Source organism: Equus caballus, chromosome X (assembly GCF_041296265.1).
Source record: "Equus caballus isolate H_3958 breed thoroughbred chromosome X, TB-T2T, whole genome shotgun sequence".
Classification (NCBI taxonomy): domain Eukaryota; kingdom Metazoa; phylum Chordata; class Mammalia; order Perissodactyla; family Equidae; genus Equus; species Equus caballus.
Window position 1 is genome coordinate 29,301,598 of NC_091715.1, and position 27,713 is coordinate 29,329,310.

The following is a 27,713-nucleotide window of genomic DNA, read 5'->3' on the forward strand; positions in this document are numbered from 1 at the left end:
AATAGAAAAAAAATCTAAAATTCATATGGAATCTCAAAATACTCTGAATAGCCAAAACGATCTTGAGAAAGAAGAACAAAGTTGAAGGCCTTATACTTCTGATTTCAAGACATATTACGAAGCTATAGTAATCCAAGTATGGCACTGAGATAAACGTAGATAAATAGACCAATGGAACAGAAAAGAGAGCTCAGAATTCAACTCTTGTGTATATAGTTAAATGATCTTTGAAAATGGTGTCATGACTACATGATTGGAAAAGGGTAATCTTTTCAACAAATGGTGTTGGGAAAAGTGGATATACATGCAAAAGAATGAAGAGGAACCCTTATCTTACACCATATACAAAAATTAACTCTAAATGGACTGTAAGAACTGAAACTATAAAACTCCTAGAAGAAAACATAGAAAAGCTTCATGACATCGGAGTGGGCAATGGTTTCTGAGATATGACTCCAAAAGCATGGCAACAAAAGCAAAAATAGACAAATGAGACTTCATCAAACTTTAAAACTTCTGCACAGAAAAAGAAGTAATTGACAGAGTGGAAAGCCAACCTACACAATGGGAGAAAACAGTCACGAACTACATATCAGATGAAGGGTTAATATCTAGAATATATAAAAAACTTCTACAACTCAACAACAACAACACAAAACAAATAACCTGATTAAAAAATTGCTAAAAGACTTGAATAGACACTTCTCCAAAAAGGATATACAAATAGCCAACAAGTATATGAAAAAATGCCCAACATCACTAAACATCAGTGAAATGCAAATCAAAACCACAACGAGGTATCACCTTACACTCATCAACGTGACCTTTATCAGAAACCAGAAAAAAAATAACAGAAAATGATGTGTTGGTGAAGACGTAGAGAAATCAGAAACTTTGTGTACTGTTGGTGAGATTGTAAAATGCTGTATCCACTATGGCAAACAGTATGGAGGTTCCTCAAAATATTAATAATAGAACTACCATATAATCCAGCAATCCCACCTCTGGGTATATATCCAAAAGAATTAAACACAGGATCTTAAGGATGTATTTGCACACCCACGTTTATTGCAGTATTATTCACAATAGACAAGATGTGGAAGCAACCTAAAAGTGCACGGATGGATGAATGTATAAAGAAAATGTGGTATATACATACAATAGAATAGTATTCAACCCTAAAAGAGAAGAAATTCCTGGCATATGCTACATCATAGATGAAACTTTGAGGACATTATGCTGAGTGAAATAAGCCAATCACAAAAAGACAAATACTGCATGATTCCACTTCTATGAGATACATAAAATAATCAAACTCATAGAAACAGAAAGTAGAATGGTGGTTGCTAGAGAGTGGGGGAGGGAGAATCAGGAACTTACTCAGTGGATATAAAATTTCAGTCATGCAAGATGAAAAAGTTCTAGAGATCTATTGTACAATATTGTGCATAAAGTTAATAATACCCTACTGTACACTTAAAAATTGTTGAGGGTAAATTGATGTTATGTGTTTTTTATCACAATTTTAAAAAATGAGTTGATTAGTGTGGACTGCGTGAGCTGCACCTCCTACTGCCTCTTCAAGGTGGGACATGCTGCCCAATCATGTGGAGTGTGGTCAGCCGACTGCCTCTATTTGTTACGTCCTACAGTGTCCGTCTCAGCTCCCTAGCCTAAGGTTACATCCGACTTATGCAACCTTCTGTGACAATTAGGGATTGAATATTAGACTTTTGGGGTCCTTGCTGATGACTACAAAGTGGTCTTTTCTGGTAATTCAAATGTGTCTTGAGTGAGGATGTCACATTCCCTCCATGTATCCATCCATCTATCCATCCATCCATCCACCTATCATTCCATATACGAAGTCAAAAGTTCCAAGTTTCTTTTATGTGCTGCGTGCAGGTCTTTGCCTTTAAGGAGCTTCCAACCGGATGAAAGGGATAAGATATTTATGAGCAAAGTGACTGTGAAAGGAGAAAGGCAGAAGTAAAGAGACCAGTAAATAAACTACCAGACTGAGGCTGTGAAGAGGTACAGATCTACAGTGAGGGGAGTTAGAATGAATAAAAAAGAGATATATGGAAAAGAAGGAGTGATTTTTGATGGAATAAATGACAGGACATGGTGACTGATGGCAATGTGGGACATCTAAAATTCTTTGAAAGGAAAAAGAACAAAAAAGCATCATACATGCATATAAATAGGGCCCTATGCATTCATAGACCAATCTCTGTAGCTTGCTCTAAACTTCTGAAAAATTTAGTCATTTAGAAAAAAACTTCAAGCCTCGATAGTGGAAGTTATGTTTTAGTTTTAACGAGTACTCAGTTTCAAAAATGCCAGGATTTTTTTATTGTTGGTCTGTTTGTTGTGATTAATGGAGTATTTCTTATATTTTATTTGTTAACAATGTATCCTATAGCCTACTAAACTCCCAAATAAAACCCTTTTAGTGATTAATAAAACTCCAAATATTATCAATTTATTGAAACGGCCATGCAAATTGATTCAACTTTATAATTCTCTTCGATGCCTCTCTTTCCTCCCGCCTCCACTCTCTGTTATTCTCTTGATAACTGTTAACTTCAGTGTTTATTATATTTTAAGAGATTATTTTCAAATTTCTGAGTCCAGCAGTAAATCTTGGCTCCCTGATATTAATAACCTCTTCCCTGTAACCATGCGAGTCAGTCTTCAGCTGGATTTTTGTAGCCATCACATGGCTGTTTGTAAACATTCAAATCTGACCTTTTCCAGTGACTTGCTAGACACAGTGCTTGCTTGTTACTCTGAGAAAAGTCTACAAAAAGAAGCCTCAACAGCAGGAAGTTAAATTCATTTCTCCCCTGCTGAAATGCAAAAGGTAGTTCAGGATTCTACTTTTGGGCTTGAAGCTACACCTGTCTTCCACGTACTTTAAATGATCTTCATCTCAATCTTGCATAAACTAATGGAATCCTGGCGTGCTCCATTCTAGACTACATTCAAGCCAAAGAGCAGTGATTTCGTACTTGTCAAGTGCTGCAAACTCTTTTCACCTCAAACTGTTTACCAGACCCTCTTATGTGCGAGTGCTTGCATTTCACTCTCTGTTTTTTTTTTTTGAGAAAACATATGACCAAAAGTTAATCTAAATTCAGGAACTCTTTAAAGTAAAAACCTCATTTTATTAACTATTAGAGCATTTATTGACATCTATAAGATCATGTTTAAAAACATGTGTTGGGCAAATTATTTTTCAGACTATTTGATGTGCATATGGAAATACAGAACCTAAGGTTTCTGCTGCCCTTAGGTGTCCACATCCTGAAGATCAGGAACTATTTTCAAAGATGATGGAAACCTGTTGGTAATTTTACCATTGCAAGTCTATTATTGATATTGACTAGAGATGTTTTCATGGATTTCACTGACCTCTTATTGGAAAGGAACAAAACAAGGCAATACAAACATAGATTGTCTATTTTCCTATCACTGGACTTACATCCAATGGAATATTCTGAAGAAGGCCATCTCTCTTTGAAAAATTAAATGAGATAAGGCTGCCTTAGGCTACACCTGGTACCTCATAGTTCCTGTTTAATTTTAGTTTTTACTTCCCTCTGAGCCACTCCATTATGATCAGGAGTCCGCAGGTAATCCTACCCTCTGCAACTACATTCCTTCTGAAAGTGATGCCAGACCATCTCCTGGCTTCCCAAGCTGCTGTAGTCCTTTCATTATGGCCTACTTGATCTCTAATATCTGTTCTCTTCCTCAGACATCAATATTTAACCTTCAAGCTACAAATTTACGATGAACAAATATTCTTCTTTAGCATTGCTCTAACCAATAAGAACACACATTTCATGGTGGGATTTCAGGCATTTAACCAGATGGTTGGGGAAATACATTTTAATAAGGGTTTCTATCAGAGGGAGTTCTATCATGACATAATTGATGACCTCTTTTAATAACTCGTAAGGCTAGTTCTGACTTTAGTCCATGATACTATCTGTTTATAAAAGCCACTTCAATAGAATAGTTTGATTCCAGGTATTTCTAGCATAACTCTGACTTCTTTTTTGGTATGCTCGATAAAAAAAAATCTTAAAATCTTCCAAGAGATAAGATGGAAATAACTTATAAATATTACCTAATCTATGTTTTGGCTAGACCTTGGTTGCCTTGACATAAAGTGATTTAAAAGTTTGAAGGAATAGTTTAATGAAAATGAACTTACTGTGTTCATATGAGTTTATGTCATCACAGTGGGAGTTTTAGCTTTTGTTTATCAGCAGGATGTGGATGTTGATTCACATAATATATTTAATGGCTTTTGCCTCTGCTCAAAATTCCTTGGGATTAACCATTAAAGACGTAAGGATGCAAACAGAAGAAAAGCTACTGTGTCATATAGTTTACAAATAATTTTAGACTCAGCTTCATTAGGTATTTTAAGGCTGATCCAGTTACCAAAGCGATCTATCATATATCACAGTTCTACTCTGGGCATTAAGGCAGTGTTATTTAGTACTGTGCTAATGTACTCTGTATATCTTTCTGAATACTTTAAATTTTGCCTTTATATCTTCTTGTAATGATAGTTATTTACGTATATCTTTGTAAAGACAGAAAGTGTTTGTAAATTTAAAGCATATGCATACACCTACATATATATGCATATATATAGGATATTGTCCAAACATAAATTAGGGATTGGTAATTTCTCCTTTTTGTCACAATTCATTCCTAGAAACCACATTTTGAACTTGGTTAACAATAGATTATAGTATTTCACTCTAGGAACATTATCTTGAAAAGAAAATATATATTGGTAGATATTAATCAAAGATAATGTTCTAAAATACAGAAAACAGGCTCTGAGAGAGTCAAATTTCTCAAAAGTCTTATATAAATTTCAATTTCTGCTTATTTTACCAGATCATTGAGCATTCAGCAAATGAGATGATTCATGTGAAAATAACATATTAATTTAAGTTATTGCCAGATGGGCATATATTTCTACACTTGATGACTATCTATAGCTCTCTTGTGTGCTCTAAGGATTCTCTGCCCTTATTTTGCTGAGATGCAAATCAGTGGAAGACATTCACATATGCAACACTTCCATGGATTTAGGAAATTTTAGATTAAACTAAAAATCTATTTTAGGGTACTAAATTGGTTAATGTGTAGTTGCTAGAATTATTATTTCATAAATAACAGTGACTTTATCGCCCACAGTTAGCATACATTCTGAGTTATTGCAATAGCTAGAAGAGCAGCTGTAACTCTACTCCTTTTGTTCCCCCCTCTAAAGAAAGGATGTTGAAAGACAAGCAAGTGAGAGTGACATTATCATCAGGAATATTTGAGCCTGCTTTGATTTTTGGAAATAAATGAAAAAATTAAAACTCTAGACCTTTATCTCTCATTAACAAAATGACTTGTGATAGAGACATTCTTATGTTTTACACCACCACGGATGAACTGTATCATTATAAATATACATCACCACATCAGAATTAAAATTCGCTTGTCGCATCAATTGTCCTGACGAATATAAATATACTATCTATAGTAAGCATTACATATTTAAATAAACATTAAGTAACCCTTTTGTGTGTAAGTAAATTTACATGTGAACATTTTTGCTACCAGTTATTAAATTGAGAAGTATTTTGAATAGATGTAGATAGTACAGTCTGCTTTAGAAAGCTTGCTGAACGAAGTTCGTTTTCTGTGATAACTTTCTCTGAAGCAAGCACAGTCATTCAAGATCATTCCATTGATTTTACATTTTTACTTAAATAGTAGATGGATAGTAATAAGCGTTTCTTTTGGATGGTGATGGTGGTGGTAGTGAATTTCATAGCATAAAGCATTTTCAAAGGGTTGACCCAGCATGCTCTTTTCCTTCTCCTATTTCTGAGTTTATTTAGCACCATAAAAAGACTTGTGGTGTAGCAATTTAAAGCAATGTCAGCAGTGAACTCTTCATTAACTGTTCATGGCTCCTGCCAGTTTTGTCAACATGTAATTTTTGGTCTAGTTGCCTTGTTGAGAAAGTTTAGACTCACATCCTCATTAGGACTAGAGAGACCAGCTCCTAGAAACCACATCTGGAGCCTTGCCCCTTCCTCTTGCTCTGCCTCTGTTTCTTCTTTCTTTCTTTTCTTTTTTCCTTTTTTTTGACTTTTTATGGAACACATAATGTTTATTATGTGGCACAGTAAACAGGCATAAATTGTAAACTCTTCACTTTAAGGCTCATGATTAAAATTGCTTTCTCAACTCCTGTTTCTATGAATTAAACCCATGTTCAATTGAATTCCTTTTTGAACACAAGATTTCTTTTTCATTCATACATATAGGAACAGAACCTTAATTAAGAGCAGGAAGATGTAAATAATATCACAATCTTACAGTACATAGCATATTTTCAATAGGCCATCACAGTACTTCACATGCTATCGGAAAGCAATAAAATACTGGCATTACAAAGCCCTTTACCACAGATATTTATTATGAAGCTTCAAAATTTCAACCCTAACATCATTCAGAAAGACAGGGATAAGGGTTGCTTATCTTCACTAATGATGGAGAAAGAGTTACAGATGTGAGATTTGAGTGTTATCGCCCAGTTAATGATTGAGGAGATGAATGGTCAGACTTTACACACCTTCTCTGTTATATATGCTCATCATGTCTTCAACTTCACAATTATGGTGCTTAAACCATCATTTGCATTACATTGGTTATTCTCTACTGTGAACTTAAAATTTTTTGAATGATTTATGTTTATGTTTATTAAAAGATATTTTTGTTTGCTTTCTCTTTTTAGAGCAGAGAGTGACTTCTTTCCTACAATCCAGCAATGAGGAGCAATGGAAAATAAAATTAATATGTGCCTGGGCCTAGGGAGAGGGATGTGATATATTTGTGTGCATACAAGTCTGTATGTGTGTGTGCACCACAGTGGGAAGACAAATGTATTACATGAATCAAATTAAATTGTCATTTATGTAGTTGGCAATTTCATATGGTTCAACCCAGTACTTAAAGATTCTTTTAATGCAAACAGCCTTAGTATTGATCTAATGGGTGCCACTGCAGCTTCAGGCATATGCCATAGTCATACTTGTAGCGTCTAGAAGTATCATTTTTTCATTAGAGGAAAGAGAAGCTCAGAATGACATCGAGAGGATATTAAAATACAAGTGAGTGAGAGTTAACGTCATTATCAGGAAACTTTTGACTCTGCTTAGATTCAGTAAAAATAAATACATTTCAAAAACTCTGATACTTTATTGCTGACTAAAAAAAATGAACCTTCATGCTCCCACAAGAGACTGAGATGTGCTTGAATGTTGCAACATCGAAAACTATTTATTTAGCATTAAACTGATAAACTTCCTGAAAGAAAATATTGGTATCTCTCTATATTAGCTTTGGTAAAAATTTACACAAACATTAGACCAATCCATTAAATAAATGAAATTTGTACAACTAAAAATGAAGTAAATATATTTTCACTTCCATAATAGCAGTTTAAAATGATTTACTAATTTATATAGTTCTTAAGTTTGATTCAGAAACTGTGTTAATAAAGCCATCTGATCTGAAATGGATCGAAATTATCATTCTTTAATTACTTGTTTGATTATTTATTTAAAAGTAACAGCAACAAAACACTCTAAGGCATAGGAATTCTAAAGGCAGTGTCCCATAATCCTAGTTTTCTGTAATAGGAGACTGAAAGCGCCCACGCTGTGAAAATATAGGCATTATAAAGGTACATTTTTAGAATCATAATATTAGAACTAGCATCCCAGCTGTGAATCAATGACGTCTATTGTGTCCTGATTTACACTGCAGAGCAACACATTTTTGTCATAGAATCCTTAGCAGAAGTTAGCCAAATGATTTCGTTGGATAAACTAACCTAAACTCTATCAAATGTGGGACCAATAAAATATTAATACAATGTATTTAGAAACGAAGTTATTCAAAAAGGGATGCATCATAGTAAAAGTATTAACATAAGGATAATTGATTTGCATTGAATTAGATCAATTATCTTCATAATTCTTAGTTTCATGTGATTCTGAAAGTGTCTCTTTTTTTTTTTTTGAGGAAGATTAGCTCTGAGCTAACATCTGCTGCCAATCCTCCTCTTTTTGCTGAGGAAGACTGGCCCTGAGCTAACATCTGTGCCCATCTTCCTCTACTTTATATGTCGGACGCCTACCACAGCATGGCTTGCCAAGCGGTGCCATGTCCACACCCGGGATCCAAACTGGTGAACCCTGGGCCACCAAAGCAAAACGTGCAAACTTAACTGCTGCGCCACCTGGCCGGCCCCAAGACTGTTAGTCTTAATCCCTGGGAGGAAGGTAGAGGAATTGATTTCCTGTCGTTCTCAACCAGAGAACTGCATGCTTGTCCTGAAGTTTGTAGAAAAGAATGACAATTTCCGACTGTTACTTGAAAGCAGATTTACTGATTCCGTAAATTCATATTTATAGGTATAAAACAAATTTACACATTCACTACCTCCTACTGCTGCAGAAGGCATCTGGTTTCTTTTACATTTTCTGATGCTGCTGTCCTGTGCTGCACTTTTCAGTTTGGGGATCTGAATCAACAGTTTTCAGCCCTGAGAACCACTGGCCTAGCTGCTTGTAAGAGCCCTTCCAGGAGGCTTTACACAAACCAAACACAGTTATACTCTATACGCAGGACCATTGAGGGAAAGGCTGATAAGGAAACAGATGTTCACATGGTCTCAAAGTCTCATCCACAGGTTACTTATTAATTACTGAGGGAGAAAGGTGGCTTTAACATGAAGACATCTGGTAGACACCATCATCACCAGGTGACCAAACTCAGCATCACTAACAGCTTAGCACTCCGACCTGCTGTGCCTCCTGACGGGATGCACTGAGAACTGTACTGCAGTATGTATAAAGCTTTCTTGCCAGGAAAGTTTAAACTCATCCAGTGATGAAACGATACCCAGAGATTTCAGACAAGTGACCTCGACTCTTAAAAGATGTGAATGCTATGAAGGACCAAACAAGGCTGGGGGACTGTCCTGGATTAAAGGAGACTAAATTCAATGGCTGATTCCAATTTGGACCCTAACATTGGGACACTTAAATATGGACTATAAATTAGATAATGTTGTTGTATCATTGTTAAATTTCTTGATTGTAATGATGAAATTATTTTTATATAGGAGAATTTTTTTCTTAGAAGATGTGTGCTAAATATTAGGAGAGTATGTGTCTGTTTGTGTGTGCATGTGCACATGCATATACCTTAAGAAAATAAATCACAAGTAAAAGACGACAAGAGACAGAGGAAGGGAGAAAGCAGATATGGCAAAATGCTAATTTTTGAACTAACAGAGGATATATACATGTTTATTGCTCTGGTCTTCAACCCTTATGTGACTTTGGAATATTTTAAAGTACAGACTTGGGGTGGGGAGAAGAAATCATTAATAAATATTGCGTGGGTCTGAATTTTAAAAGGGTAAAAACTAAATAGTGCATTCCAGATATGTCTTTTTAGGTATTTGTTTAATTTATTACATTGAGATATCAAGAGTTTGTACATGAGAATCACATGTCAATCAGTGTTAGACAGAAATTGGCAAGAATTTCTTCTCAATTGTCACATTTTATAGTGTTCCTTAGGATTCAAGATATCTTTTTTCTGCACAAAACTTCAAAGTTTCTACTTTTGTAAGAATTTATCATGTGCTCCATGGAAGTGTTTGGTCAAGTCAATTTTGTAAGTATTGGTCGTTCTTTGCTCTGGAGAGCATTTAAATCAAGTGTGTTTCTTCCTGAGAACCAGAGGAGTATTTACAGCTTCCAGGAAAGACTACCATTTAAACTACTTTCTACTATGAACATATACAACTGCACGTTTTTAGAACAGCTAGAAATCATTAAAATATATGTTAGTTAATTATATAATTGAGAAAATAAGTCAGTAAGAAAAGGGTATAAGTGCTTACATTCATCATCGTTTCTTTGGCTTTATCCAGATTTCCTAAATTTAAGCATCTGTGCAGCAAGACAAATCAGGAAACTAACCATTCTCCTGCAGTGACAGAGCGTAGCTTTGTGTCAGGTAAGTTGAACTCGAACCTGGTCTCGCTGTTTTCTAACTGTGCGACTTTAAATAATGGCTTTTTCAAGGTCTTGTTATCATAAACAAAGTCTGAAAAAGATCATAATATCTACCCTCTAAGGCTGTGGAGGATTCATGGAAATGAGATAATGCACATTAGGCATTCAACACAGTACCTGGCACAAATAGTGCAAGCCCACTACCACCACTTTCATCGACATCCATGCCAAATTATCTTCCCTGTTGTCACCTGGGATGTCCATCCTGACTTATGCCCAGGAGAAACATTCTAAATCACCAACGCCAGAAGAGTGCAATTCAAATCCCAGAATGCAGTTGAAATCCATGGTGTCATGTGCCTTTTCATTTTACCGTCACTCTAATATCGAGTATTTTTAGACTAAATCTCTTACCATTGTTTCCTGATGGGGTATCATAAGTTGTCCTATATTCCAGGAAATATTTTTATTAAAATAAAATATTTTACTTAAGTTTGTTTTTAAAATTTAATATGAATTATAGTTATTTAAAATTAAAATATAATATTAAAACATAGAGTATTAGTACTACTATCTGCACGTCCCTTTTCTGTTTTAACATATTTTTAATAATAATGATACCAATGTATACAGTGCCCATAGAGCCATGCTGTATAACTTGTTAAATTTCTGTATCATGTGTCCCCAGAGTTGGCTCCTACATTTTCTTTAAAAAGTTTTATAGCTTTACATTTTACATTTAAATCTACATTACATTGGAATTTATTTTTGTATAAGATGTGAAGTTTAGGTCAAAATTCATTTTTTCCCTAATGGGTGTTCAATTACTCTAGCACCAATTTTTGTAAAATCTAGCCTTCCTCCATTGAATTGTTTTTGCAACTTTGTTGGAAAGCAGTGTCCATACTTATGTAGGGCTATTTGTATGGTCTCTATTCTGTTCTATTTATCTATATGTTCATCCAGCCACGAATATAACACAGTCTCAGGTACTATAGCTGAATAGAAAGACCTGAAATCTTATAAACTAATTCTTCCCATTTTATTCTTCCTTTTAAAAATTTTTAGCTATTCGAATTCCTTCGCCTTTCCATATAAATTTTAGTTAAGATTAACTATATATGGAAAAAATCTTGCTGAAATTTTGATAAGAATTGTATTAAACCTGTATATCAATTTGACAAGAGTTGATATCATTACTGTGTTGAGTCTTTTAACCCATGAACACATTATATCTCTCCATTTACTTTATTTTGATATTTGATTTATTTCATTACTGTTTTGTACTTTTCAGCATCCAAGGCCTGTACATGTTTCATTAGGTTTACACCTATGTATTTCAGAATTGGTTTTATTTGAGCATTTGTCAGTGTTACTGCATTTATAGTGTCCATGTGTTCATTACTAGTGTGTAGAAATACAACTGACTTTTGCATGTGGCTCTTATAGTCTGCACCCCTGCCGCATGCACTTATCAGATCTAGGAGTTGTTTTGTACATTTCCTGGGATTTTTTATGTACACAGTCATGACATCTTCACAAAGGGACGGTATTATTTATTCATACATGATCTTTACTACTTTTATTTCCTTTTTTGCCTTATTGTGCTGGCTAGTCATTCTAGTACTATGTTAAATAGCAATGCCGAGAGTGAACATTCTTGCTTTGTTCCCGATCCCAAGGAAAAGTCATTCAGACTTTCACCATTAACTATAACATCAAATTTAGGAACTTTTATGGATATTGGTAATCAAGTGGAAGAAATTCTCCTCCATTTATTATTTCCTAAGAGTTTTATCAGAAATAGGTGCTGAATTTTGTCGATAATAATATTTACCATCACTATTTTCTCTCTGTATGATATTCTCCTACTCATTCTAGATTTTGGTAATTTTTGTCTTTTCTCTTTTTTGTCAGTCTTACTAGAGGTTTGTCAACTTTATTGATCCTTCTCCCCCCCGGAAAAAACATCAGCTTTTACTTTCATTGATTGTCTCCGTTGTTTTTTTGTTTACGATTTCACCAAGTTCTGCTCTTATCTTTATCACTTTCTTCCTTCTCTTGCTTTGGCTTCATTTTTTTCTTCTTTATGTAGGTTCTTGTGGTGTGAGTTCAGATTACTAATTTGAGACTTTTCCACTTTTTTAGTGTACTATCTTAGTGCTACAAATTCATTCTCAGTTCTGCTTTAGCTGTGCCCCACAAATTTTGAAATGCTGTGTTTTCATTTTAATTCAGTTCAATGTATTTTTAAATTTCTTTTGAGACTTCCTCTTTGACTCGTGGATTATTTAAAAAGTGTGGTTTTTAGTTTCCAGGTATTTGGAGTCTTTCTGTTGTCCTTCTGTTAGTTATTGATTTCAATATTGATTCCATATGGTCAGAGAGCACATGCTGTATGATTTTAATTATTTTCAACTTGTTGAGGTTTGTTTTATTAATTAGGATATGGTTTATCTTGGTACTTGCTGCATGGGATCTTGAAAAGAATGTGCATTCTCCTGTTTTTGTGTAGAATGTTCTACAAATATCTGTTAGATTCTACTGGCTGATGGTTCTTAGATCCTTGTTGATTTTGTATCTGGCTATTCTATCATTCATTGAGAGAGAGGAGTGTTGACCATTCCTTTTATGTCTTTGTTAAATTAACATTCGTTAAGTGGAGCTCAGGGTGCTAGATGGTGAACCATGGTTAAGCAAGAGACATAAGAGAAATTGAAATAGAGAAGTTTATTACTCATAGGTCCTGGAGGAAGTACTTAGTATGCCTCTAGGGACCACATGGGGAGATCTAAGGGTAGACAGAGAGACGCAGAATCTGGGGCACATGCCTTTATTAGGGAGGGTCCTTGAGTGGAGTGCTGTGGGGTTCCTAGGCTAAAACCAGATTGGTGAATTCAAACCAAAAGAACAGAGTTTTGGTGAGTTACATGGGGATCTTATCTAAGGGACACATAAGGGGAAGGCCCTGGGAGGCAGGAGAGATTGTTGATTTCAAGGGCTGTTTGGGAAGTCATATCAAGAACTCCCATTTGCTTGTGACTCTGTGGGATGTTATCTAGGGCATGTGCTTACATGAGGGGCTAGAGTTAGTTTAAGGTAACTGCGGGCCGCCTGACAAAACAAAATGGATGCTGAGACAGCAATATCATGGAGTAGCTTAGCTAAACTCTCAACTCCAAACATAATTACAGATTTGTCTATTTTTCTTTTTGATTCTACCAGGTTTTGCTTCACAGACCTTTCAGCTCTGTTGTTCGGTGAATCCACAATGACATTGCATTAACTTCTTGGTAGCTTGACCCTAGAACTTGCAGAAAATAATGCAGTCCTATCAACACATTGAATTTGATGAGACTCATGTCAGACTTTGGACCTACAATACATTTATGTTGTTTTCACCTGCTGAGTTTGTGGTAATCTGTTAAGGTAGGAAGAGATACTATGCCAATAAAAGCAATTAGTGCTATAAATTCTTCTAATCACTGCCTTAACCAGCATCCCCTAGATTTGATGTGTTGCATTTTAATTCTCATTCATTCATTTGAACATATTTTTAAATTTACCCTGAGAAATCTTCTTTGATTCATATGTTCTTTAGGAGTATGTTGTTTGATTTCCAATGGTTTGGAGATTTTTCTTGTTATATTTCTGTTATTGATTTCTGCTTTCATTCCATTACATTCAGAGAACATGCTCTGTGTGTTTCTTTTACCTTTGTTAAGATTTGTTTTATTACTAAGGACGTGATCTAGCATGGTGAATATTCTATGTGCGCTTGAAAATGATGGGTGTTCTGTTGTGTTAGGTCGTGTTCTATAAACGTTAATTGTATCCTGTTGGATTGTGGTGCAGTTTAGCTCTATATCCTTTATCCTATATCTATATCTTCTATATACTTGATGATTTCCTTTCTATTGTTACTGTTGATCCCTTAGAGAGAGGTGTTTAAATCCCTGACTATAAGTGTGGATTTGTCTACAAGTCCATTTAGTTCTCTCTGTTTCTGTTTTATGTTTTTGAAGCTCTTCTTTGAAGGCATACATATCCAGATTGTTATATCTTCTTAGTAAATTGACCCTTTTATCACTATAAAACAGTCCCCTTGTCACTAATAATTTTCTTTGTTCTGAAGACTTAGTCTGTCTGATATTAACATACTTAATCCAGTTTTCTTTTTATTAGCATAATAGTTTTTTTTTATTTCTTCAGTAACAAATTACCACAAACTTAGTGGCTTAAAACAACACAAAAGTATTACCTTGCAATTTCTCGGGTCAGTCCTTGAAGACCCTGGGCCAGACTTTTGGGCTAAGGCTCCTTTTCACTTCTTTATATAAGGTCTAAGGGGATGAGATCCTTGGTCTGAAGGTGTAGCCACTGGTCACCATAGGAAGCAATCCCAGACCCTATTGGAGCCAAGGTAGGGACCCTCCTTGAGAACTCAGGACCTCAAGTGGCCTATGGCAGCGAGTCTCCCACAGAACAGTCAGCACTACGTGCCTCATGGCAGGAGAGGTGACTGAGGCACCCCTTCACTTTCTTTTCCTGGAGCCCCAGGGAAGTAAGGGCCTTGGTTTGAAGTGTCAACTTCAGAGCAGCAGATGGAAGGGGACCCAAGCCTAGCCAATAGTTAATACGAGGATCCTGATTATGAACTGAGAGGGTAACCCACTCCAGAAAAGAGGGAGCCCCGCTGCCAGCCCCTGCGGTCATCCTAGTACACCTCAAGCAGGGCTGGAAGGTCACAGCCTAAGGTTTATTATAACTTCTTCCTAGGTGTCTTAGCTTCTAGGACTGCCATAACAAAGTACTACCAATTTGGTGGCTAAAATAACCAGGAGTTTATTCAATCACAGTTCTGGAGGCTAGAAGTTCGAAATCAAGCTGTCGGCGCTTTTAGTTCCTTCTGGAGGCTCTGAGGGACAATCTGTTCCAAACTTCCCTCCTGGTTTCTGGTGGTTTGCCAGTCATCCTTGGCATTCCTTGGCCTGTAGATGCATCACTCTGATCTCTGCCTCTGCTATCACATGGCCTTCTTCCCTCTGTGTCTCTTCTATGTCTCTGTATCCAAATTTCCTTTTCTTTTCTCTTATAAAGATACCAGTCATTGCATTTAGGGCCCATCCTATTCCGGTATGATCTCATCTTAATTTGCTTATATTTGCAAAGATTCCATTTCCAGATGTGGTCACATTCACAGGTACTGGGAGATAGGGCTTGAGCATATCTTTTGGGGCAAATAACTCAATCCACTATATGAGGGTTCTCAGGGGACAGGCTAATCAGGAGAATAGGAGCCTTGTGGGTTTTTTAAGCTGTACCTTCAAAGAAATCTGCAGAGGTGGTCTTTGTTATAGCCAAGGAAGTATCTCCCTGTTGAAGATGAGCATGCTCTCTCATCCTTCCTCTTCCAGGGGTCCAGCATTACTGATCCTCCTGCCTATACTTCTGCCTGATGTCCCTGACCAGTGTACCATGCTTTGGGGTCAGGGGAGTAAAGAGATGTGCTTGTAAGGAACACCACAAGATCCAAGGACACTCCACCCCACCCCTTCCTATTGTGGGGATATTCCCTAGAGCTCCCTTGCTGCTGAAATCCTCCAGGAACCTCAGGGACCCACATCCACTACTACTGCTTCTGCAGGTGTTTCATGCATGAGATCAGATGAAAGTGCCAAGAGCCAAGATGAGGAAAAGGCAAGCACCTCTGAGGCCCCACTCTCAATTAAGAGCTCACACAGAGGAAGGTGGGTAGGATGGTGCAGTTCCTGCCACACAAGTGTAAAATGAGAGGTCCATTACAAAAGCAGACATGCTAAAAATGGTCAACACAAAGTACAAGCACCTCTTCCCTGAAATCCTCAGGAGAACCTCTGAATGAATGGAGCTGATCTTTGGCATTGATGTGAAATAAATCAACCCCAGAAGGCACTCCTATGTCATTGTCAGCAAATTGGACATCATCAACAAAGGGAGTTCGAGTGGTGGCAGAGGACTGCATAAGACTGAGTTTCTGATGCCTCTTCTGGGTGTGATCTTCACGAGTGGCAACTGAGCCACTGGGGAAGAGATCTTGAAATTCCTGAATATTGCAGCAGTGTATACTGGGAGGAGGCAATTAATTTGTGGGGAAGGGGGTTAGGAAACTCATCACCAGAGATTTGATGCAAGGAAAGTACATGGAGTACCAGCAGGTGCCCAGTGGTGATCTTCCACACCACGGTGGGTCCAAGAGCCCAGGCTGAAACCTGAAAAATTAAAATCCTGGAAATTTTGGCCAAGGTCAATGATACTGTCCCACTGCCTTCCAGGTCTTGTATGAAGAGATTTTGAGAGATGAGGAAGGGAGAGCCTGAGCTAGAGTTTCAGCCAGGGCTGGCACTACTGCCATGGTCAGGGCAAATTCCAGGGCTATGATCAGTAGCTTTTCCTGTCCCTAGTGAAGTCTGAGGCAGATTCTTCATGTTGTGGATGAAGAGGGCAGTGAACGTTCTAAGTAGTGATGGGCCAAAATGGGGCTGGAGGGAAGACAGTGGATAAAATCTTTGTGTTCTTGTTCTATGTGAGTAACTTTGAGATTTTTCGTTTTTGTTTTTGTAGTTTTCAATTGTCCTTTTTACAGAAGTTTATTCAGCATCAGAATCAAAGTTTATGAATGACATGGATCACATATCTATTGCTGTTTATCAGGTTTAAGAGTAAGAATTTTGGTATTTTCTTGGAAATGTGAAAGAATCACACAATAAAATAGTTGGGATCAAAAAAGAGAGGAAAAAATAAAAAATGGTTAATTATTGGTTTCCTTTATATTTTAGTCTTTCTTTTAGTAAAATTCAAGACACACAGATTCGCTTAGCTTATTCAAGTATGTAGGAAAAATCAAACCGTAATAAATTAAGCCTTAGGCCACTGGCTATTTTATTCCTCAGACATTATTTGGGCATCTGCTCTTCGGAAGTCTCCTTAGTAGTCCTGTGGATGCTAAATAAAGAAGATCCAGCCCAGGCCCATGACATTTCAGAGTTGAGGAACTCCTATCACGTAAGGAAAACAGTGAGATACTCTGTAAGACGTAACGAACAAATACAAATTAGGAGTTAGGCAGGGCGGGTTCCAGATGAGAACAGTCAAGTATAAATGTCATGAAGCAGGGAAGTTTGAGGTTTGGGACACTGCTATGTCTTCAGTGGGAGGTCATTTTCAGTTAAGTTGAGTAGCGAACTAGATGAGGCTGTCAGAGTGCTGAGCAGAGGCCAAACACTCAGATGTTGTATCTTTGAGTTGAAAGACTAAATGAATGAATGAATGGAATGGAAAACTGCTCTTAATGGTTACTTTGGTATTTTAAGTAAACCAGAGATAATCTATACCTGTGGCAGTAATGTAAGGGGTCCTGTACTCTTGTCTCAGTGCAGTTGCTAGGTGTTTTATGTATATTGTGCCCAGAGAGTTTCTGAGAAATAAGTTTGATACTCCATTGAGATAAGATGTGAAGAAGACACTGGGCAGGCACTCTGTCTTGGGCTGAGAGTGTCAGAGTCTGCTCCACTAAAAAGGGCTTTTGAATGGTAATTTTGTTAATCTGCAAATGAGGGCTAGATTTCTGCTTGTGGTGGAATGAACGAAAATAAGGGTGATTTGGATGGAAAGGCAGCTGGGAAGGAACAGAAGGAGATGGCCCTTCATACAAATTGTAGTTTTGAGTTGCATCCAATTGAGGAAGTCTCCCCAGCACTCAAATTAAATAATATATATTCAAATGGAGAAAATTGATGGAATTTGACTTGCTAAGCGGCATTTTGGTTGATTTGCTATTCATGACCTATATCACTTCACGTTTTCTGAGACATGCATTCATAAACTATTCAGCAATGATCTAAGACATGCCAGGCCCTGTGATATGTGCTTTATATATATTCCAACAGTCTTAGAAGTCAGGGCTTATCAAACCAATTCAACAGATGAAGGGCCTGAGCCTCATAAAGTTTTGTAGTGTGCCCAAGTTCACAGGACAAGACCCCTGGTCTGAATTCTTCTAGAGCCCAGTGTTCCTCTGTCATTTCTGCATAAAAGTACTGGTCTTTTCCCATTTCTTTACAATGGCACAGTTTTAATAACTCAAGGAACCGTGTACAAGTGGGTCTGTTTTGGGACACTATTTGGTTACTTTGGTCTGTTTGCCTATGCCTGCACTTATGCCAGAAGCTCTTGATTATTATATATTTTTAGTAATTCTTAATATTTGGTAGAGTAAACCACATTTTATTTTATTTTTCAAGAGGATTTTAGATATTTTTGACCATTTTCAAGTCAATTTAAATTTTATAATCAGTTAAGTTCAAACACATATACGCATATACACAGACATTCACAAACAAACCTTTGGGGTCTTATTTGTAGAAGAACTACAGTCATCTGTAGATTAAATTTGGGGAGAATTAACGTGGTAATAACATTGAATCTTCTATTTACAAACATATAATAATATTTCTCTACTTAGTTAATCTTTCATTCATTTCTATAAATAATATCTGTATTTTTTTTTCTATTGAGTTGATACACTTTTCAAATTATATTTACTTAGGGGCTGGCCCCATGGCAGAGTGGTTAAGTAAGTTCAAGGGCTCTGCTGCAGGCAGCCCAGTGTTTCATTGGTTCGAGTCCTGGGCGCGGACATGGCACTGCTCATCAAACCACGCTGAGGCAGCGTCCCCCATGCCACAACTAGAAGGACCCACAACGAAAAATATACAACTATGTACGGGGGGCTTTGGGGAGAAAAAGGAAAAAATAAAATCTTTAAAATTATATTTACTTATAGATGATACCAGGTATTTTGTTATGGTAATTTACAAGTTATTTTTTTGTATAATTTCATTTTCATACTGCCTGTTGCTACAGAAAAAGTGCATATTTGTATATTGATCTTATACCCAGAAGTTTTCTTTAAAAACATTTTTGTTGATTTAATAGTTTTTCTTTAGATCTTCCTCATATACACTTTATTCATATTTAATTATACTAACATTGTTTCTTATTTTTTTATTCCTATCTCTTTGATTACTTCTGTTTCCCATTACTTTCCTAGGTAGTATCTTTATTAAAATGTAGAATAGAAATGATAATAAGAGGCCTTTTGGTCTACTTCTCAATATTAAAGTGAAAGATTTCAAGGTTTCCACATGAAGCATGATTTTCACTCTAAGATGTTTTGTAGGTATCTTTTATCTACTTTGAGAACATATCTTTCATCACGAATGAATGAAGATTTTTATGACATACTTTTCTCTATCAATTTAGACATGACTTTTTTCATTTAATCTGTTAATGTGGTATGCCAGTCCTTGACCTATTTGTTCTCAGATCCATTCTTCACTCTTGCTCTGCTCTGTACTCTCCTATATGGGATCTGACTCCCAATTTCTAGGCTTTCCAACATCTAGATGCCAATTCAGTTGAGTCAACAGGAGAACCTGGCTCAGATTAGACCCCAGGAGGGTGAGAGTGCCCAGAATTTTTCCCTTTCCTGTCTGCATCAGGTAGCTTCTGCTTCAATTGCTACATCTTCCCTTGACTCCAGCCTCCATCAGAATAGCCCCCCATGGTTCTAGATTCTGTCAACCCGAACTTCAAGTCTCCAGTAATACCATCTCCCCTATTTGTCCCTCTAGGGTAGATGTGGAAGTGACCTCCACAAGTTGCTAAACATTGGTCTTCCTGATTCTCCCCTGTTTGGTTTCTGAATCACATGCATAAACAATTTCCTGCATTAAATCCCTCTGATTTATATATTTAGATTCATTGGATAATCCCTGATTGTTATAGTTGGCCAATTATATTAACTGATTCTTATTTGTTAAATTGTCCTTGAATTCCTAAAGAAAATTCAATGCTGCCATTAGCATTCTCTGTCACTAGTTTTCATGTGTCTTCTAAAATTACTAACCAAAACAAAGCAAAATATCCCTGAACTCTGAAACCTCATCTAAAAAACATCTTTCTCTTCCTCTTCTCAGTTTTCTCAACATAATTTTCTCCATTCAGTCAGGTTTACATATTGTAAAAATTTAGGGATGTAAGTAATAGGACCAATTATGTAAAGCACATCTAGTGGCACTTAGAGGTATATTATAGCCTTAAACACATTTCTAGAACAAAGGACATATTTTAAATATCCAAATATTTTTTAAATGCTAGAAAAGGAAGGGAACTTAAAGCTCAAAGAAACTAAGAAATAATGAAGACAAACGTAAACTTGAAGAGATGGAAGACTGTAGAACCAAATTACAAAAACAGATTATTAGAAAAGATCTATACAACAGACAATTTTATTAGATATTATCAATTACAAAAGAAAGAAACAAAATAAGTGATATGAGTTAAATCATATTGTGTAAAATATAGGTGCAGAGGAGATTTAAATATTATAAGAGAACAGTAGAAATATGTTATAACAGTACCTCAGGAGAAACAAATGGCAGACAAGAGAAGATTTCTACCTATAGAAGACTATCAGGTAATGAATTAAAAAGAAATGATGGGGCCGGCCCCATGGCTGAGTGGTTAAGTTCATGTGCTCTGCTTCGGCGGCCCAGAGTTTGGATCCTGGGCGTGGACACGGCACCACTCATTAGGCCATGTTGAGGCAGCGTTCCACATGCCACAACTAGAAGGACCCGCAACTAAAATATACAACTATGTACTGGGGGGATTTCAGGGGGAAAAAGCAGGAAAAAAAAAAGATTGGCAACACTTGTTAGCTCAGGTGCCAGTCTTTAAAAAAAAAAAGAAACAAACAAATGAGAGAATTACCATTCTACAGCTGATAACAGAGACTTAACTGGCACAATGATCAGACCTGATCTGGCTTATACTTATAACTATTGATGATTATTATGCTGAGTGTCAGGTAAACAGAATTCATTGTACTGTTTTGTGTACAAAAAGTATATGCCTGAGAATTTCTATGCAAAATGATTTATTATAAATATCATACCTTTAAATTTGAGTATGCAAGTAAAATGCTACCTCTTGGCAAAATAAGCGTATTAGAAATTGAAAATTGTAATCGACAACTGAAACTCTAGGCCAAAAATATCTAGAAGAAATCAGGTTTGGAGCCCAGTTGCACCATATAATTTGGCAAAAACTAATCAACATCTTACATAAACTTTTCCAGATTACACAAAAAGATGGGAAATCACGCCACACAGTTTAACAGGCTAGCTCCCCTTGATTAGAAAAAAAACATAAGGAGGTCTCAAGAAGAAAGTATATGAGCCACGTCCACTTCACTGGTCAAAACTGGACTGGAAAACATAGGCAAAGCAATAAAAAATAGCAAAATAAATGAGAAGTATGAAGAATGCAAACAGACAGATCATATTCATCATGTGGATATGATTTCTGCATATGCAGTGTGGGATAAGCTCAAAAACTCAGGGGATTTCAACATCCTTCATTTCAGTCCCTTCCTGGTACAAAGTAAATTTTTTAAAATTGAATTTATATAAAAGGCTAAGTCTGACTGGTGAAGAGAAGAATAAATAGAGTGATATTTCTTTGGCAGGTGCGACCTGTCGTGGCCTCTGCCTGCCTGGGGCTCTAGTTTCCCCATTTCACACTAAGGCTGGTACAAGATCCATTCCAAGCTCTGCAAAGGCTGCAGTAAGTAAACTCATAAAGACTTTGCTGAGATGTGGCATTTCCTAGGAAGCATTAATCGAAGAGAAAGGAGGCAAGAAGAGAACGCCCATGAATAGGGCTGAGAAGACCGACACCAAAGAATAAAGGGAGGTCACGCAGAGACGGGTCCAGAGCCCGCTTTCAGCCCTCAGTTGCCCCAGGCAGGCAGGGCTCTCTGGCTGAGGCATCTCCTCAGATACTCCTCAAGGTTTCAGGGACATGCGGACCTTGGCATAAGAGGCCTGAGCTCCGCTCAACACACAGGATTCCAGCAGGGGGCAGACGCCAAAGTGAAGACTGCCAGCCAGAGTCAGCAGCAACCTCCGCGATGAAGCTGAGCCGGGAGCACCCCGCCCCGCCCCGCCCCGCCCCTGCTGTCAGCCCGGGAGACCCCAGGCAGAGCAAACCGGAAGTCCCGCCCCCGGACTTCCTCCTCCAGGCTGAGCCGGCTGTGAGGGGCTCGAGCTGAGGCGCGCGGACTCCAGTTCCCGGACCGAGGAGTCGCATCGGCTGCAGGTGTCAGGTGAGCCTCTGAGTGAGGCCAGGGGAGACCACCCAGCACGGGAAAGAGGGGCGCGCTAGAGCAGAGCCCCAACCCGGTCCTGGGAGGCCCCGGCAGGGCCCTCAGGCAGCCGGGCCAAGCGCTCGCTCTTGGGCGGTCTGTTGAGGTGTGGGCCTCTCCGCGCAGGGCTGAGGCTCTGACCTGCGGGTGGTCGAGAAGAGGCCCCTGAGTGAGTGCTGAGGGGACCCCACACCCCAGCCCACTAGGGACCGGCTCCCCGAGCCTCGGCGCGTCCCTCAGCCCTGGGAGGCCCCGGGCAGGGGCGGCCGGAAGTGCTGCTGACTGACTTGGGCTTCCGGGGTCTGCGGGAGGTGCGGCCTCAGTCTGAGGTGGGCAGGGCCGCGTCAGCAAAGGAAGGGGCCTGGGGCCCTGCGGGAGTGCCACTGGGAACCCCGAGTGCGTTCTGAGGGTTCCGCCCGCCCCAGGGCGGAGGGGATGGCACCGTGTGTAGCCCTTTGTCAGCTGGATGTCCTGGGCGTGAGGTGTCTCCGCACTTCCTTTCTGGGTGTCTCAGAGAGATGGGGCCTTGACTGGAGCTTGGGCCTCAGGGAACAGACGTCAGAGGGCACGTGACCAGCCACTATCCAATGTGAGGGGCTCAGGCGAGGATTGTAGACTGACGAATTGATGGCAGACGGGGCTCCCCAGAGCCCTTCCCCTGTTGTCAGGCCTGAGAGGGCCAGGCAAGGGGTGGCAGGCAGAGGCCACCTCTCCTTTCCTCCTCTTGGACTCGGGAAAGTAAAGGATTTGTTCTGCGTAGACTAGGCTAAGTCAGCAGCAGTCCCAGGCCCTGGCGGGTGTCATCGACTTGTGTCTGAAGGGCAAACTCACTGCATGAAAGTGTGGTCCCTCGGGTCACAGGGAAGCCTTGGGAGATGGCGAGCAGTGATAGCGAGACGAGCCCCCCGATCACTCCTCCGTGGTGTTCCCTGGGAACTGAGGCCTTATTGTGAGTGGACAAACTCAGGTCAGAAGGGTAAGTCCCAGGCCAGGCCAGGATTCAAGGTGAGGACCCCAAGACGAGACCATCTGGACCACGTACTCCAGAACAGAGGGTCACGAGGAAGCTCCTCCGTGCCCCTTTGGTCCACCCTGGGAGGGGTGACCACATATCAGACGACTACGTGTCATCGTTTTGGTTTTGGGGAGGTGAGGGCCTTGGTTTGAGGGAGTGACGTCAGGGAATTAGAAAAGGGGAGGTCAGCAGGGGGGATGAGTCTCATACACTGTCAAGATCCCAGGGGTAGACCTTGATTGAGCAAAGAGCTCACCATCCACTCCAGTATAGATGGCATCCCAGGACACCTGCCCTGCACTGTAGTCATTCTCTGGGAGGTCCTAGACGAGCGTGGTCAGAAGTCCTAACACTTCACACCCTGGAGTCCTCTGGAAGTGGCAGTCTTGGTCTGAAGGGGGCAGGTTCCCATTAGCATTGACGAGGGTGATGAGGCAGTGCAGGAGTCTATGTGGAGACACAGAGTAGGGCCTGAAAGGGATTCATCCCAGAACATGAGGTGATCAAATAGCCTCAGTGAACCTGGGCAAGGATCCCTTGACAAGCTGTCTACTCTCTTCCTTCCTGGCCATTTCAGGCAGGTGAGGTCCGTAGTCTATATGCATACATCACAGGAGGTCAGCAAATTAGGATTCCAGGGCTTGTAAACAGTTATGGAAAGAATTCTGAGTGAGGTCCGAGGGGTCCACCCACCCCAGGACAGAGACAGCTCCAGAGTGTCGAGCTCCTGCTGCTAGCCAGGGAAGGCCCAGTAGAGGTGGACGGACAGCGTCCTTCCTCAGTTCCTCCTGGGGTGTCTTGGGAAGATAAGACATTCTTCCGTGCAGGAGGATGAGCATCAGTTGAATATTATCAAGCCTGAAGCCCCACCAGTAGCCAAGGCAGGGATGCTGAGTGAATACTGACGACCACCAACCCCAGGAGAGTGGGGATCACAACAAGTTCAGCCCCGAACTGCTGTGATCCCTGAGAGGCTGGGGGCAAGGCAGTCAGGTGGACATGACCCTTCTTTAGCTCCTCCAGATCTCGGGAGGTGGAGGCTTTGGTCTGAGGGGGCAGTGAAAGGAGAGATCCCAGGACTTTCCTGGATTCAAGGGAAAACAACTGAGTGAGAAGCAGGGGACCACCAACACCAGTACAGATAATGTCCACAGAATGTAGCTCCTGGTGTCAGCCCTGGGAAACCCCAAGTTGGATTCCTGGAGGAGACACCTCCACACTTCCAACTCAGTTGTCTTAAGAGATGTGACTTTAGAATTTAGAGGCACAGCCTCATATTAGCATAGGGGAGGTGACCCAGGCCCTATCGAATACTAAGGTACGAAACCTGAGTTAGGACTGATGAGACCACCCTCCTCAGATCAGAAATGGGTCTACAGAGCCCAACCACACCTGCCTAGTAGGAACCCTGAGAATTCTCAGCCTTGGTTGGCTGGCTGCACCTTGTTGTGTATTCAGACTTCCTACTCCATATTCTTGGGGGACACAGCAACCGGGAGGTCAGGAGACCCCTAAAGCTGTATGTCACTGTTGGCAGAAGAAGCCCACTGGAGGCGGCTTATATCAGAGCCAGCACTGTGGAGCCTACCCACTGAGGTGACTCACATCTGCCTTCTTGCCCTTAGGTGGTGATTCCCCATTGCCCACCCTCCTGTCCACACTCCTGCCTTCTGCCACCGACAAGAGTCGTCATGTCTCAGCGTCAGAAGAATCCACGATGCTCACATGATCAACGCCTTCAGGTCCAAGGTACGACCCAGGACTTGGAGGTTGCTGAGATCTCCAAGGCTCTAGAGGAGACCTGTCTCTCCTCCCGTCCTCTAATGCCTGGCCATTCGAAGGAGCTTCCTGTTGCTGGTCTGCCCAGCTTTCCTGAGGGTTCTCAGAGTTCCTGCTCATCTTCCATTGCCATCGCAGCTGCCTCATCATGCAAATCGGATGAGGGCTCTAGTAGCCAGGAAGAGAAGGATAGCACCTTCCAGGCTATCCCAGATCCCAAGAATGTGCCCAGAGATGCTCCAGCAGAGAAAGTGGCTTCGTTGGTGAATTTCTTGCTGCTCAAGTATCAAATGAAAGAGCCATTCACCAAGGAAGATATGTTGAAGATTGTCACCCAGGAATATGAAGACCACTTGCCTGAGATCCTTCTGAGAGCCTCGGAGCACATCGAGATGATCTTTGGCCTTGATGTGAAGGAAGTGGATCCCACCAACCACTGCTATGGCCTCCTCATCAAATTGGGCCTCACCTATGATGGCATGCAGCATGGTGAACAGGGCGTCCCCAAGACCGGCATCCTCATCCTTATCCTGGGTGTGATCTTCATGAAGGGCAACCGTGCCACCGAAGAGGAAGTCTGGGAAGTTCTGAATGTGACGGGCATCTATTCTGACAGGAAGCACTTCATCTTCGGGGAGCCCAAGCAGCTCATCACCAAAGATTTCGTGAAGGAAGAATACCTGGAGTACCGACAGGTGGCCAACAGTGATCCTGCGCAATTTGAATTCCTGTGGGGCCCGAGAGCCCATGCCGAAACCACCAAGATGCAGGTCCTCGAGTTTATAGCCAAGGTTCATGCGACTGACCCAAGTTCTTTCCCATCTCAGTATGAGGAGGCTTTGCAAGATGAGAAAGAGAGAGCCCGAGCCAGAATTGCAGGCAGGGCTGTCTCTACTTCCCTGGCCACTGCCCGTTCTGGGGCCGGGTCTGGCCGTTTCTCCTGCCCCTACTGAAGCCTGAGGCAGATTCTTCAAACACTTTGTGTTTGAAGAGGCAGTTAGTGTTGCTAGAATTTAGAAGTTAGTTCTGAGGTGGGGTTGAAAGGAACACAGTGTATATGCCTGTGTGTTCCTATATTACATGTGTAACTTGAAAAGCTGTTCTTTCATTATTTGACATACATACTATTCAAATGTTGTTTCTTTTAATATAGATTTGATTAGCTTCAAAATCTCCAAGTTTATGAATGATATTGCTCAGACATTTAATGCTATAATGAGGTTTAATAGTAAGAGCTTTGTTATTTTGGAAAACAAATTGTGAAACCATCCGTCTTGTTTTGTCATCTGCAATAAGATAACATGGCATTGCTATAGGCATTTCCCTGCAAATGTGAAAGATATCATCTCTAAGATAGTTGGCATCAATAGAGAAAAATAGAGAAGAAAATCTAAGAGATATTCATATCTTGGCTCTCTAATCCCTTTTAGTTCTTGTTCTGTAAAAGTAAATGGTACGTTCATGGATTTGCTTAGGTTTTCAAGAATGTATAACAAGTAAATCTTAATAAAGTAGACCTCACACTCACTGGCTCATGTATTCCCTGAACCTTCATTGAACACCTGTTCTTCTGGGAACACTGAACGAGTCCTGGGAGGCTCAGATTAATGACTCAGGACCTGCCCATAGAGTTTCACCATAGAAGAGTGATAATCTTATAAGGACAACGGTGGGATCTTCTGATACCTAAAGGACAAGTGAAATGAAGGTGTGAATAAGTACAGGTGGACATTCCATCTGAGACAGTGAAATTGTTAATGGAGTTAGGCATGAGTCTGGGGCTTTGCGAAACTTCAGGTCCTTCAGTGGGAGTTAATTTTACATTAAACTGGATGGTGGGCCAGATGAGGCTGAGGGCATCTAGAGCAGGCACCAGACCCTCAGATTGTTTGTCTGAGAGTTGGAACCCATAAGTCTAGAGTGGAAAACTGCTGTTGGCTGTTACTTTTAGATCACCTGTAAATCAGAGGGAAATTGTCACCTGGAACAGGAATGCAAGGTGTCCCGCATTCTTGTCCCAGTGTAGTAGAGCACAGTGCACCAAGTAGGTGTTTTATGCACATCATCTGTAAGGAGTTTCTGAGAAATACAGATGATACTCCCTTGAGATTAGACACCCAGAAGCCACTGGGCTAGCACTCTGCCATGGCCTAGGAGAGCCAGTGCCCAGTTCATTCAAATGAAAATTTGGTTAGGCTGTCTTTAGTGTAATTTGGCAAGCCATAAGCAAGAGCTAAATTTTTGGTTGGTGTCTAAGGAATGAAAAAGTGTGGGGAGGGTTGGATGGAAGGTGTAGTGAAGGAAAAATAATTTTCCCTCTACCCTTCCAGGTTCTTGGCTGAGACCCCCCCCCCCGCCCCCCGTAATAAAAAGAGAAACAGGAGAAAAGCAAATTTAATTATGTACACAGGTATAGGAGCCACACAAAGACAGGAGACTGAAAGAAGGGACCACAGCAGGAAGCTTTTCTACCTCTTAGACAAAGAAACATATCTGTGAAGAATTGACAAGGTAGACAGATTTGGGCTTGGGGTGCTAA

General features: G+C 40.0%; 1 protein-coding gene across 1 annotated transcript; it reads left to right on the top strand.

Moving 5' to 3' along the window:
- The first annotated feature begins 22,221 nt into the window (after window positions 1-22,221).
- MAGEB16 (MAGE family member B16) lies at window positions 22,222-26,701 on the top strand. Its single transcript, XM_005614059.3, has 2 exons — window positions 22,222-22,341; window positions 25,021-26,701. The coding sequence occupies exon 2, from the start codon at window positions 25,087-25,089 to the stop codon at window positions 26,125-26,127; it is 1,041 nt and encodes a 346-aa protein (XP_005614116.2). The 5' UTR covers window positions 22,222-22,341; window positions 25,021-25,086; the 3' UTR covers window positions 26,128-26,701.
- Window positions 26,702-27,713: the final 1,012 nt, after the last annotated feature.